This window comes from Polypterus senegalus, chromosome 13 (assembly GCF_016835505.1).
Source record: "Polypterus senegalus isolate Bchr_013 chromosome 13, ASM1683550v1, whole genome shotgun sequence".
Taxonomy (NCBI): domain Eukaryota; kingdom Metazoa; phylum Chordata; class Cladistia; order Polypteriformes; family Polypteridae; genus Polypterus; species Polypterus senegalus.
The window spans coordinates 23,186,325-23,200,247 of record NC_053166.1 but is presented as its reverse complement, the minus strand read 5'-3'; the positions used below and the strand labels follow the sequence as shown (position 1 = coordinate 23,200,247).

The 13,923-nt window shown below is 36.0% G+C and overlaps 1 protein-coding gene across 1 annotated transcript in view; it reads right to left on the bottom strand.

Annotated features, from left to right (window-relative positions):
* The window catches only part of LOC120543290 (protocadherin Fat 1), an 83,308-nt gene extending 70,341 nt beyond the window's left edge, over nucleotides 1-12,967 (bottom strand). Inside the window, exons 1-4 of the mRNA XM_039776326.1 lie at nucleotides 10,640-12,967; nucleotides 8,056-8,141; nucleotides 7,663-7,745; nucleotides 2,523-4,852 (exon numbers count right to left, since the gene is read on the bottom strand). Coding sequence (XP_039632260.1) covers nucleotides 2,523-4,852; nucleotides 7,663-7,745; nucleotides 8,056-8,141; nucleotides 10,640-12,967 — 4,827 coding nt within the window. The remainder of the gene's footprint in view (nucleotides 1-2,522; nucleotides 4,853-7,662; nucleotides 7,746-8,055; nucleotides 8,142-10,639) is intronic.
* Nucleotides 12,968-13,923: the final 956 nt, after the last annotated feature.

Here is a 13,923-nt window from a genome sequence, read left to right as displayed (position 1 = left end):
CCATATGGTCCGGAATTGATTAGTTGTATTACATACAATCCTATGGGAGAAATTACTTTGGGTCACAACCAAATCGGGTTGTGACCAGAGTTTTGGAACGAATTACGGTCGTGACCCAGGGTTCCACTGAATAAGACATTTTACAAATATTTTTATTTTGCTAAAGCTTTAAATGCATAACTCTTTTCTTTCCCTATTATTTCCCCTTTTTCTGTTTAATTCATTCCCTTCACTGCATCCTAATATTGACAATTAAAAACAAGCAGAGAAAACACCCTGGCAAACAACACTGCATGTTACTAAATAGTAAATAATGGATTAAATAACCAGAACAGCATGAAAAACAGAATGAAAATTTAGGATGAAAAGTTTGTAGAAAAAAATAAAACAATATTATCCCCATATATCTTCTTAGTACATTGTAGCAAAACTTTATGAAACTTAATGTTGTAATTCATTGATCCTAAAACCGAGAAATAACAGCTCACTGAGTTAAGGTAGGAGTCCAATTAAAAACAGACGTTGGTTGTAACACAAACCTGTGGCCTCCTTGGGGACTAAGTTTGGGAATCACTGGCAGAGGAACATTATTTTCTCTTTTAATTTACAGATATTGCTTTACTTAAAAACATAGGTTTCTGTGGCCAGTTAATAAATTTATGCCACAACTTTATCTACAAAATGCCCAACTTACTCTTTAAAGTTCTCATGCCATTTATTCTCCTAAGTAAGCAACACGGTCTCATCCATTGCAGTCTGAAAATGCATGCTGTCCATGGCTCTACTACTTGAATATTCCCTTCGAAGAAGGTGAAACTGACACTTGCCATGGAGCCTGGAGGCCTTTCAGTACAGCCAGGCCTCTTTGATTCTCTCTTATTTTTTCTCATTGCCTCACATTATTGGTTCATGGTCAAGCACCCTGTGTATTTGCTTCTTCTGTCTATCTAAACTCTAGTGTTCTGTTGGAGTACTGCTTACCGTAATTGACTATCTTTTATTACTGAATATTTTATTGTCTAGAGATTTTATGTTGGAGTTTCCACTGTCTCTACTTCCTTGAATAATGTCCTTTTGCTGGTAATACCATGAGAAGTAAACATCCTATGCATAACAATCTTTACACCCCTATTCCACTAAATTCTGCTTTACTGCTTCAATAGACAGGATGTTCTCCGAATGTAATGTCTGTTATCATTCTAATGAACTTAAGGAATTTAGTTGTTTATCTTTTAAAAATAATTTCCCTGTTTACAAGCATATATACACAGTTTTTGAATACTAATAACAAAACAATGAAGGAGAATGAAAGTATACATATATTTGCATGTTTTACAAACACCTTGCAGCTGCAAAGTACTATTTGACAAAAACATTTTGTGTTATAGTTAACTGATGCATGGGCACTGGGTAAGAAACAGTTTAATCTTCTAAAACAGACAACAACCATCTGAAAATGCGATCTTTGTAATGTCAGCAAATGCCTAATAAACTTTTCCCTTTCCTGACCAAGCATCATGAAAACCATCACCCTCATAACAACCCAATAAAAACAAGAAAAGGAAAAAGTCTTTATTTTGAGATCTGTGGTACTCATGATAGATACCTCATGTGCAAAAATTGTCCTGTAAAAGGCATGGGCCATCCAAAAAACGTGTTAAAGATGCAAATTGTGCTTTGAACTTCTATAGTATGACAGTGAAAAAAGTTCAAACAAAAACTTTTCAAATTTGCTTACTCGTTCTATTGACTTTATGCAACAAAGTTCTGATCAAATGTTTTAGCATTACTGTTGCTATAAATGTCATTTGAAAAGACATGCAAGAGAATCTGCAGAACCTTTAAGCGTGAATATTTTTTTCTTGTGTACTTTTTAAATACAGTACTTAGTAACTAGGAAGAAAACAAAAACTGTCTGTAAAAAAAAAATCTGACATAAACATGTAAAAAAACTAGCCTGCCTAGAAATGTTCCTGTCTGTTGCCTTTAAACTGACATGTCTACATAAAATTGCGTTGTCTCCTACACAGGTGAATAGTACAATTGGTCTTTTTATCATATAGGAAGGATTTGGTCATTCAAAGTACATAAACTTCACTAATTAATAAACAGTCAACCAGCCTTTGTTATGAAAAATTGAAACTAATCACTGTTTAATTCTCATTATGAATGCAAATATCATGTAAATGACTGGACCACGTTTACAGGAAGTGTTCTGTTTAACCGCATCTGGAAAATATGAACTGAAATATGGATATTGTAACCAAATGTAAATAGAGCATCTATAAAATCTTCAGTTGAACATAACTGCTACTTATTACTTTTAAAACAGCATCGACTTTCACAATTCATTTAAGAGAACATCTTGTGAAACTGGATTTATTTTCATTTTTAAGTCTTGAGTTTAAAGGATCTAGCAACCATACCAGTGTCTAGCCTGTCTATTCTTTAAAATAGGAAGTACCGTCAAACTTTTAGCTTACAACTTGAAATGTTATTATAGCTTTAGTTAACAGTCTTACCTCCACTGGTGTTTGGCACATGTTATTTACTCCTCCCTGTCCCAAATTTCTTTCTAAACTTGAGATGATAAATCCAGATCCATCAGGTATGGACCGCCTCACAAGCATTTTTCCTTTTCTTGATTCTGCTAAAAGCACGCTGTGCCAGTAGGCATCACTAGAAATTAGTGTTGAATTTGCAGGCAGCTCAGAGATCACTGAATTCCTTTGGTTGTAACAGTTTATGTTATTTGCAGATTTTTGACTGTTTTCACCCTGGGGACTATTATGACATTTACAAACAATAAGGATTATCAGAATTAGTAGAAATATAAAAGATGCTCCAGCTAGTCCAACAATCAAATACATATCTAATGATAAAAAGTTTTCTGGCTCCACAACCTCATCCTTCTGGGCTTGCAGGCTTTTTGATGCTGGATCAAGTTTTGATATGAGGATGGTGACAGTGGATGAAAGTGAAGGATTTCCATTATCTTGGGCTTGGATGACCAGTCTTTGTTTGGACGAATCCCTATGACCCAACCGTCTTCTCATTCGAAGTTCACCATTGTATTTATCTAAAGTGAACAGTGTCTGATCAGTTATCTGAAGTAGATGGTAGGTAATTCTTGAATTTTGCACAGAATCATCATCAATTGCTATTATTTTTGTAACTAGATGTCCTTCTTCAGCAAAGCTTGGTATCATCTCAGTGGCTACAGAGCCATGTGGTCTCCAAGGAGAAACAATGATGGGAGAGTTATCATTTACATCAAGAACAGTTATGGTGACTGTTACACTGCTGCTCAGTGGAGGATTGCCCGAATCTGTCGCCTCAACTCGAAATGTAAAAGATGTCTCCATTTCATAATCAAAAGATTGCAGTGCATAAATATTTCCATTGTCCTGGTTAATGGAAAATAGTTCTGACAATGTCCTATTTTCATTTTCACCTTTAAGAATTGAGTATTTAAGAACACTGTTTTCCTTTGCATCAGGATCATTGGCAGTTAAAGTACAAACCAGAGATCCCGGGATGTTATTTTCTGAAAAAGAAATTTTATAGGTATTGTATGAAAACAACGGTGGGTTATCGTTGACATCTATAAGATCTATGGTTATTTTTCTAATATTAGACAACGGAGGAGTACCCTTATCTTTAACCATAATTGTTATATTATAGCTAGGATTCGTTTCCCGATCCATGGAATGTGATGTTATAAGCGCGTAATAGTTATCCGTCCTCTGCTGAAGCTGAAAATCAGAATTCTCTAAGACATAACAGTCCACTTTTCCATTGTCCCCCGAATCGAGATCCTTAATGCTGAAAAGAGCGATTTCTGTACCCAGAGGTACATTCTCCAGGACTGACGTCAAAATTGAAGTAATGATGATTTCTGGGTAGTTATCATTGCTGTCCTTAACGTGTATTATTATTTTACAGAGCCCTGCTAATGGACTAGGCCCGATGTCTCTTGCTTGAACATAAAATTCATAATATTTCCTTTGTTCAAAGTCTAATGCTCCATTGACACTGATTTCACCAGTTATGGGATGTAAAGAGAAAGGCTGAAGAATTTCTTGCGCAGTGTGTGCCTTAAATGAATATCTTAATTCTGCATTTCGTCCCTCGTCTTTGTCTGACGCTTTTAGTTTGGTAACAATTGTTCCTATTTCTGCATTTTCAATTACGTTCACTTCATAGACTTCTTTTTCAAATACTGGAGGATTGTCATTTGCATCAAGAACAAACACTGTGATTTTAACAGTGCCCGACAATTGAGGGAATCCACAGTCCACGGCGGTTAATAGTAAATTGTGTGACGATTGTATTTCTCTATCTAATGTGTTCTTAATAACCAAATACACGACATGAGAACTATCTTTCCACGTGTCAAAATATGAATTTTCATTTAACGAATAACTACATACCGTATTATTGCTAACATCGGGATCCTCGGCTTTCATCAGTAAAAATCTTTCCCCTTGCAAAGCAGATTCTGAAATGTTTATCCGAGTCGAGGGGTGGGAAAATTTCGGAGCGTTGTCATTTACATCCAATATTTCCACTTCAATGTCGAATATCTGAAAGGGGTCTTTAAGAACAGCCTCCATATTGATTGAGCAGTCCGGTTTAAATGCGCATATGAATTCCCTGTCGATTTTCTCCTTGATGAATAAATTTCCGTTTGACTCGTTAACATTCAAATATTGCTTCCAGGGTCCGAAAGCAAGCTGAAGCTTTCTTTTAGACAGACTAGCAGCATTTAGTCCAATGTCTGAAGCTATATTGCCTATTATTGTTCCTTCTTCCATTTCTTCTGGTGTAGAATAGCGAATATTCACACAATCTAATCCACATATTGTGTAAAATACTATGAAAAGAAACAGTATATTATCCATATCCGAAAATAATGAGAAACACAGCCTTTAAATGCAGAAGAGCACACAGGATTCGATATTTATGTTAAAAAAAAAAACAGAACAACACCTAAGATACAATCATCTGCCGAGTGAGAGGCTGCTAAAGATTTATTTTTTGGTCAAGAGCGACACTCTGAGGCTGAAATTTGTCATAACCTGAATTTTATATAATAACAGTAGAAACTCTTCAAAACATTTTAGACCAATAAACAATAAATAAATATCTATGCTTTCTCTTTATATAGCCTGTAGCTATTTTATGATAGCACTTATTAACTTTACCAAAGAAAATAAATACACAGTTTGACAGATGGAGCATTAGTTCAATAAGGACGAAAAATAAAAAGAAGGTAATACAGTACTAAAATAATAATACAATTAGTAATGGATTAGTATCTCAGTTCATATAAACATAAATGCAAACTGTAATATCAAAGGGGAGTGTAATCTAAAAAGTTATGACCCTGAACTTGAGAAACCAATTCAATTATGCTGATTTTTAAAACTGGTACTAAAATATGTAAATTACAAGTTTCTAACTACTTTCATTTATTCCTGATTCAGAAACAAGTCAACGTAGGCTCAAAAACTACAAAATCAAACGTCATGCTATATTGAATTACACCTTCAGAAATAATCTGTTGATGGGCCACTTAACATCATACACCTGAATGGTGTACTGTACATGTGAATGGATTGTAGAATTCCACAGAAACTTTAACATCAACTAGAAGAAATGTTGCCATTATTCTTAATGGAGAATTGAAGATTTATGGTGCAAGAGATAAGAGATGCTACAGAGGTTAGTTATAAGTCAGATGAAATTCTCAGTTATGAATACCCAAACATGAATTATATCAGTGTACTCTGAGTGTCCAAAATGGTGACTACTCAAGTTTACCATAACAAACATCAAATGTTCCAAAGAGAATTTTGACTTGGAAGAAATGTAAGCATCATTTTATATTTGGAAATGATATTTGGATTGCCATTATGACGCAGAGTCCAAATAGCAACTAAAACAATGGAAGTTGGACGGATTCTTCATTATCAGAGAAGTTCAAGGTCCAAGTCAGTCCTGGGCAAAATTATTTGCATATGTTTTCATGATGTTGAGAATATCATCAATATTGATTGCATGCCAAAGAAAGGTTCACATATAACCAGTCAATATTATGCTGATTTGTTTAGCAATTTATAGCAGGGAAAAATGTCAAGGACATCGGTGACTATCTATGTTGTGCATCAGAGAAATGATGCCACTCATACAATTTCGTTCAGTGGCTGCTATGTGAAAGTATGGATTCAGATAAATACCACATTCAAACTTTTCTTCAGACCTGCCCTTCCGATATACACTTAAGCTATAGAGAAGGTGTTTAACTATCCCCGTACCCTAATCTGAAGGGATATTTCTATGGGGCATCAATTCAGCTAAACAAAGTGGTTTCAGAAATTAGAAAAAGCATGTTGTCTGAGTGGTATAGAAAGGGTTTGTGCACATTATATCAAATTGTTTAATGATCACAGGGCGTATAATGAAAACTACAACTAGTTAATTTTACTTATTTATTTATTTTATTTTTTTTGATCAATTAGGTTCAAACATTTTTCATTACCCCTTATCGAATATTAAATTAAGATGATGTAGTTTTTGTTTTTCATTAAAAATCAAAAAAATGAACAGGAAGAAAATACTAAAGCACAATAATGACAAATGTAAAGTGAGAATGAAAGTTTTAGGACTTGTATAAGTTCATTGTTCATAGTATTTTGTTAAAATGTGACAACAAAGATGTTTTGACCAGCTGTGCTGCCTATTGTATGTAATAGACAATAGAGCTGCTGTATCTGTCTAGACACAGTCTTTATGGTTACTGGGGTTTATCTTGATACTGTTTAAAAAAGCAATTAGGGAAAGAAGACAGAACAAATTTATAATAGCAAAAGCATTATCTGACTAAAATATTAGTATCTATCAGACACATTTTATCTTTATTTCTTAAATATTTCTTTACATCATATTTAGAAAATAATATAAAGTGCTATGTCTGCAAAAGAAACAACATTCTACTTTTAACTAGGGATTTAGTTTTTTCAATAAAATAAAAACATCACACCTCAAGAAGAGCTGAAGAGATCTGTAGGTGTTTTCAAGATTAAAAATGCTATTAGGTCTCTTTAAAGCAGAAAGGCTACAGGCCCAGATGGCTATAAAGCAGAATTATGTTGAAAAAGAAAAGTTCTTTACTAAACCAGGCCTGTTACCGATGCCTCTGTCCATATTGTACTGACTGCATCTGGAGGCAACAGTTTAAAGTGAGATGGAACCAGAATATGATTGTAATAATAATCAGGGTCATAAACAGAAAGGCAGGAATTAAATAAACAAAGGCCTGGATGTGACACATAATTGTAGAATGAGAAATATAACAAAGAAGTAAAAAAAAAACAGAATATTCAACGTAGCCTAAGCCTACAAACAAGTCATTAAATAAAATCAAAGAAGTCACAAGTAAGCAGAGATATCTTAACACTAACAGAAGAGCTTTATGTTTGCTGTGATGTATCTACAACCTCAAGCAATCAGAAAGTGTATAACACTGAACTTTATATCATCACAGTAAAAAGTCAAAAGTCACACTCTTCTAACCATCCTTCCTAGCAACAATATGGCAGAATTGCATCCCAAAAAAAAAAAAAACAAACAAAATGGCCCTGCAGAAAGAGGAATTACCTCCAAAAATGTTCTCAATCAGAAAACCAATCTGACCATTTAATTCGAAGACATCAAAAACCACTGAAGTGATAGCCCCATTGCTTTTAGAGGCCAAGATAAAGGATTAAAAAATATCTAGATCACGACACACATGAGCTAGAGAAATCAACCATTTTACCTAAAACACCATCCCATCCCTCTAAATATTCTGCAGCATTTTACAGAAAGTCATATTTCAATTTTAGTACACTGTATTAATCCCTGTGGGAAAATTGTCTTTTCTCGTGACCTCTGGAGGTCAGAACCAGCCATTGTACAGAGCCCCTGGAGCAATGTTCAGGTTAAGGACCTTGCTCAATGGCCCAGCAGAGTAGGGTCCCTTCTGGCTGTAATGGGATTTGAAGCAGAAACCTTCCAGATACCAGCTCAGATTCATAGCCTCTGAGCCACCACTCTGCCCTCAGAGATGCCTCTCCAAATAATGTAAAATAAAATTTCTGAAAATAAATAGAATTTACCTATCATCGTAAAACACTAATCAGTGGTCTGTGTGAAACATGACATGAAACAAATGTACACATTTATGTTGACTCAGATTATGCTAAGCATACCAGTTTAATATATTTGTGTGCTGTTTTCTGATTTTGGGGTCTTTCCTTACACTTAAATGATCATTTCCTCCTTCCTGCTCATTTTTAGATCTTTCTTCTTTGCTGACTAATTGCATCATCAGACCTGTCAAATATGATGGATGGCTAGAGTAAAATATGAGCAGTACTGCACATAGGTGATGCCCCCAACACCTTTCTGTATAATTAGTATTTACTACTTGGCTGATGCCTTTATCCAAGGATAGACAACATCTCAGATACAATTAGTTACATTTCTTTTGTTTTTCCAAGTGGAGCCCAGGCAAGCAAAACAAAATAGTCACATTGTGTCAGGAGTGGGATTTCAACCCACTACCTCAGACTTGAGGTCCAAAGTCCAAATCACTACACAAAAGTCAGACCACATCTTCACAACAGAGGCCATCTTTTAAACAGAATTTATCCATCCATCCATCTTCTAACCCGCTGAATCCGAATACAGGGTCACGGGGGTCTGCTGGAGCCAATCCCAGCCAACACAGGGCACAAGGCAGGAACCAATCCTGGGCAGGGTGCCAACCCACCGCAGGACACACACAAACACACCCACACACCAAGCACACACTAGGGCCAATTTAGAATCGCCAATCCACCTAACCTGCATGTCTTTGGATTGTGGGAGGAAACCGAGCACCGGAAGAAACCCACGCAGACACGGGGAGAACATGCAAACTCCACGCAGGGAGGACCCGGGAAGCGAACCCGGATGTCCTAACTGCGAGGCAGCAGCACTACCACTGCGCCACCGTGCCACCCACAGAATTTATTTATAGCATAAATTGCTAATAACAAAATGCAACTGGTTGGAACAAAATTCTCCAACAATTACAAAAATATCCTTCATTCTTTTTATATGCATTAAACAGATGTGCAGTAAACGGAAATTTATTGTAATAAACACTAAGTGGGAAAACAGGTGCACCAGTCAGAACTGACAGTTGAGCACTTCCATTGTTCAGTGGTAAAAACAGAACACTGCACAAGCTCCAGCAGGGAATGTTTTCTTCTTAAGGCTTCTGGGAATGTGTGTTAAACAACAAGCACAAGATCTGTGCAGCTTCCTTTGTGAGGCTACATTACTTCGCTTTACTAACACTTATTCAGGTTAGTCATGCTTGCTTTCTCTCTTTTTCTTTCATTGCTTTACCCACTCCTTGTTGTTGCTGTCTTTTCCTTTCAGCACATTGTCCACTTCTGACTTATTTTCTCCATGTGGACAACAACCTCTGACCTTTTAGTGGCATCACTTTTTAAACCATCCATGACAAAAACATGGGTTGTGGTATCCCTGCAAAAAGATCATTCCATAATGGCTGAAACAGTCTTTCTGGAAAAGATCATTCCAGAAAGGCACTGCAACTGCAGATACTCATACATTATTAGTCTGCCTGCCTCCACAACACACTTAATTCACAGAAATATTGACACGTTATCTCATATTTCTAGGCACAATTGGCAGCAGCAAAAAATTGAGCAACGAACCTTCTCTTTTGTAACTGCAGTACATATAGAGAGACACAAGTTGGCTGATGTTTAATAATAATAAGGCGGAGTGGTGGCTCTGAGGCTAGGGATCTGCACTGGCAATCGGAAAGTTGCTGGTTTGAATCCCATAAATACCAAAAGGGACTCTGCTCTGTTGGACCCTTGAGGAAGGCCCTTAACCTGCAATTGCTGAGCATTTTAGTAAGCGAGAAAAGCGCTATATAAATGCAAACAATTAATTATTATTATTAAATATTAACATTCATATAATCTCTGTGCTAATCATCAAAAAAGGGTTACATATCCCTGCTAATTTCATATTTTGCAGCATTCATACCAGTGGTGCCAAAATTATTCAACCAATAAGCCTAAGAAAAAGCCTGCATGTTCCTTCAGTTCACTCTACCGTATTTAGAAGATTTAACTTTAACAAACACTGCACAAGTGAATTGCATGGAAATTGACCTTATTTGGAACAAGGATTTTTTTTTTTTTTCAGAAATTGATATGCATATTAAAAGTGCTGACAGCATTATTTTTTATAAATATTTAAAAAGAGTTCAGAATTACTTAAAACATTACATAGCTCCCTCTTGATATTATACTAGGAGACCCAGCCATGGCTAATAGTGGCAAAGTGATTCCCAATTGATTATTTTTCCCCTACCAAGGATGGAGTTCAAAACTTTCAGCAAAGAATGTCTAGAATGACTTAGGTTGCAAGATAAATGTAAATCTCACTTTGCTTGTATGACTAAAAGTGCAGTTGTAATGTAAAATGGGTAAATATTGCTAACCCAGCATACATACTGCTTCATGTTTCTTTAAAAACCATCAAAAATATTCCTTAACAGTCTTACCTCCACTGGTGTTTGGTACATGTCTGTTACTGCTCCCTGTCCCAAGTTCCTCTCTAAACTTGAGATGATAAAGCCAGATCCATCGGGTATGGACCGCCTCACAAGCATCTTTCCTTTTCTTGATTCCGCTAAAAGCACGCTGTGCCAGTAGGCATCACTAGAAATCAGCGTTGAATTCGCAGGCAGTTCAGAGATCACTGAATTCCTTTGGTTGTAACAGTTTATGTTATGTGGAGGTTTTTGGTTGTTTTGAACTGGACTGCGATGGCATTTAACACTTAAAAGGATTATTAGAGTGAGAAGGAATATCAAAGAAACAACAGCTAGTCCAATAATCAAATACATATTTAAAGATAAAAAGTTATCTGGCTCCATAATCTCATCATTGGAAGTTAGCAGACTTTGTGAATCTGGATTCAATCTTGATATGAATATTGTGACAGTCGATGAAAGAGAAGGACTTCCATTGTCCTTGGCTTGGATGACTAACCTTTGTTTGGAAGAGTCCCTATGGCCAAGGCGTCTTCTGGTTCGAAGTTCACCATTGTATCGATCAAGCGTGAACAAGGTCTGGTCAGTAATTTGAAGCAGTTGGTAGGTAATTCTTGAATTTTGCACTGAATCCTCATCAATTGCTATTACTTTAGTAACTAGATATCCTTCTTCAGCAAAGCTAGGTATCATCTCTGACGCTACAGAGCCATGTGGTCGCCAAGGGGAAACAATAATCGGAGTGTTATCGTTTTCGTCAAGAATGGTTATGGTGACTGTTACACTGCTGCTTAGTGGAGGATAGCCTGAGTCAATAGCCTCAACTTGAAATATAAAAGATATGTCCTTTTCATAATCAAAAGATTGTAGTGCATAAATATTACCATTGTCCTGGTTAATGGAAAATAATCTTAATGTCATATTGGTGTCTCCATCATTCTGAAATGAATAGTTAAGAACACTGTTTTCCTTGTCATCAGGGTCATTGGCAGTTATAGAACACAGCAGTGAACCAGGGATATTATTTTCTAAAACAGTAATTTTATATGAATCATATATAAACCGTGGCGGATTGTCATTTACATCAATTAGATTTATTGATATGGTTGTACTATTTGACAAAGGAGGGCTTCCTTTATCTTTAACCACTATGGTGATATTATATCTAGGATTGGTTTCTCGATCCATAGGCTGAGATGTCATAAGTGCGTAATAATTTTCTGTTGTCTGCTGAAGCTGGAAATCTGAATTCTCTGAAATATAGCAGTCTACCTTTCCGTTTTCTTCACTGTCCAAATCCTTAACGCTAAAAAGCGCTATTTCGGTACCTGGAGGGATATTCTCCAGGATTGACGTCATAATAGACCTAATGATAATTTCTGGAAAGTTGTCATTAATGTCTCGAACGTGTATTAATATTTTACAGTGTCCTGATATTGGATTTGGTCCAATGTCCGTTGCCTGAACGTAAAATTCGTAATATTTCACCTTTTCAAAGTCTAAAGTTCCACGGACTGTGATTTCACCAGTTTTTTGATGCAAAGAAAACGTTTCCCTTACGAGCTGGGCTGTGTGCGCATTAAATGAATATCTTAATTCTGCATTTAGGCCTTCGTCTTTGTCTGACGCTTTTAATTTAGTAACTATTACTCCTACTACTGCATTTTCATTAACGTTCACTTCATAAACGTGTTGATTAAAAATGGGAGCGTTATCATTTATATCAAGAACAGTCACGGTGATATTAACAGACCCCGATAGTCTAGGGATTCCACAGTCAGTAGCGGTTAGGACTAAATTGTGCATCGCTTGAATTTCTCTATCTAACGCATTCTTAATTACCAAATACGCAAAATTCGACTCATCCGTATACACTTCAAAAAAAGGGTTTTCATTGAGTGTATAAGTACATACCGAATTATTGCCAACATCGGGATCCACAGCTTTCATTAGAAAAAATTTTTCAGCTTGCAAATCAGATTCCGATATATTTATCTGTGTCAAGTCGGATGGAAATTTAGGGGCGTTGTCATTCACATCTAAGATTTCCACTTCAAGGCCGAATATTTGAAAAGGGTCTTTAATGACAACCTCTGTACTGATTACGCAAACAGTTTTAAAGGCACATATAAATTCCCGGTCGATTTTCTCCTTAATGAATACATTGCCGTTCGACTCGTTAATATTTAAATATTCCTTCTCAGAACCCAAAGCAAGCTGAAGCTTCCTCTTAGATAGACTTGCAACATTAAGCCCAATAGCAGAGGCCATATTTCCTATTATGGTTCCTTCTTCCATCTCTTCTGGTATGGAATAACGAATATTCAGGCAATCCATATTGCATATTTTGGTTAATAATAGAAATATAAGCAGCATTTCTTCCATGTCCGTATATGAAATGAAACTGCACCAAAGCGTAAGCAGGATGCGATGTTTTTTTAAAAAAATAAGACCTTCATCTGCTGTTCTGCGCTGCTTGTAAGGTCTTAATTATTGGTAAAGTGCGACACTGTGAGGCTAAAATATAGCATAACTCCATTTCGTGTAGATACCGCTTCAAAACAAAGTTTCTTTATAAGTACAAATTACTTTTGTTAATTTAAAAAAAATGAAAATATGTGCTTTTCAGCAAAGTTTCGATGTAATAGTGGGGTTATTTGTCAGAGATTCTAATCTTAAACATCTGGCATTTAAATTGTGAGTGATATATGAAACACATTGTCTATTCTGCATTTTGTTTACTCACTCTCTCTCCCTAGAAGTATTGTGCTATCATGTATCATTTTAATTCATTCTTTCACTCAGTCAGTACCGCAGAATGACAAAGAGAAAACAAAATTGTAGACTTTTTTTGCTAATTCATTAAAAATAAAAAAAAAAACAAAACTGAAATATCACAGTAACAAAAGTATTTAGACCCTTTGCCCAGTACTTAGTTGAAGACCCTCTGGCAGCCATTACAGTCTGTAGTCTTCTTGGTTTTGAAGTGACAAGATTCACACACCTGGATTTGGGGATTCTCTGCCATTCTTCCCCACAGATTCTCTCAATCTCTGTCATGATGGATGGATACCACCAGTGGACAGCTATTTTCATGTCTCTGCACACAGATGTTTGATTAGGTTCAAGTCTGGGCTCTTGCTGGGTCACTCAAGAACATTTACAGATATGACCCTGACTCACTTTGTAGCTAGGGTCACATATTATGTGGTGACATAATTGATGTGTTTAAAATTATGAAGGGAATTAATTAGTACAGTGGATCTAAATTGTTATTTAAAAATGAGTTAATC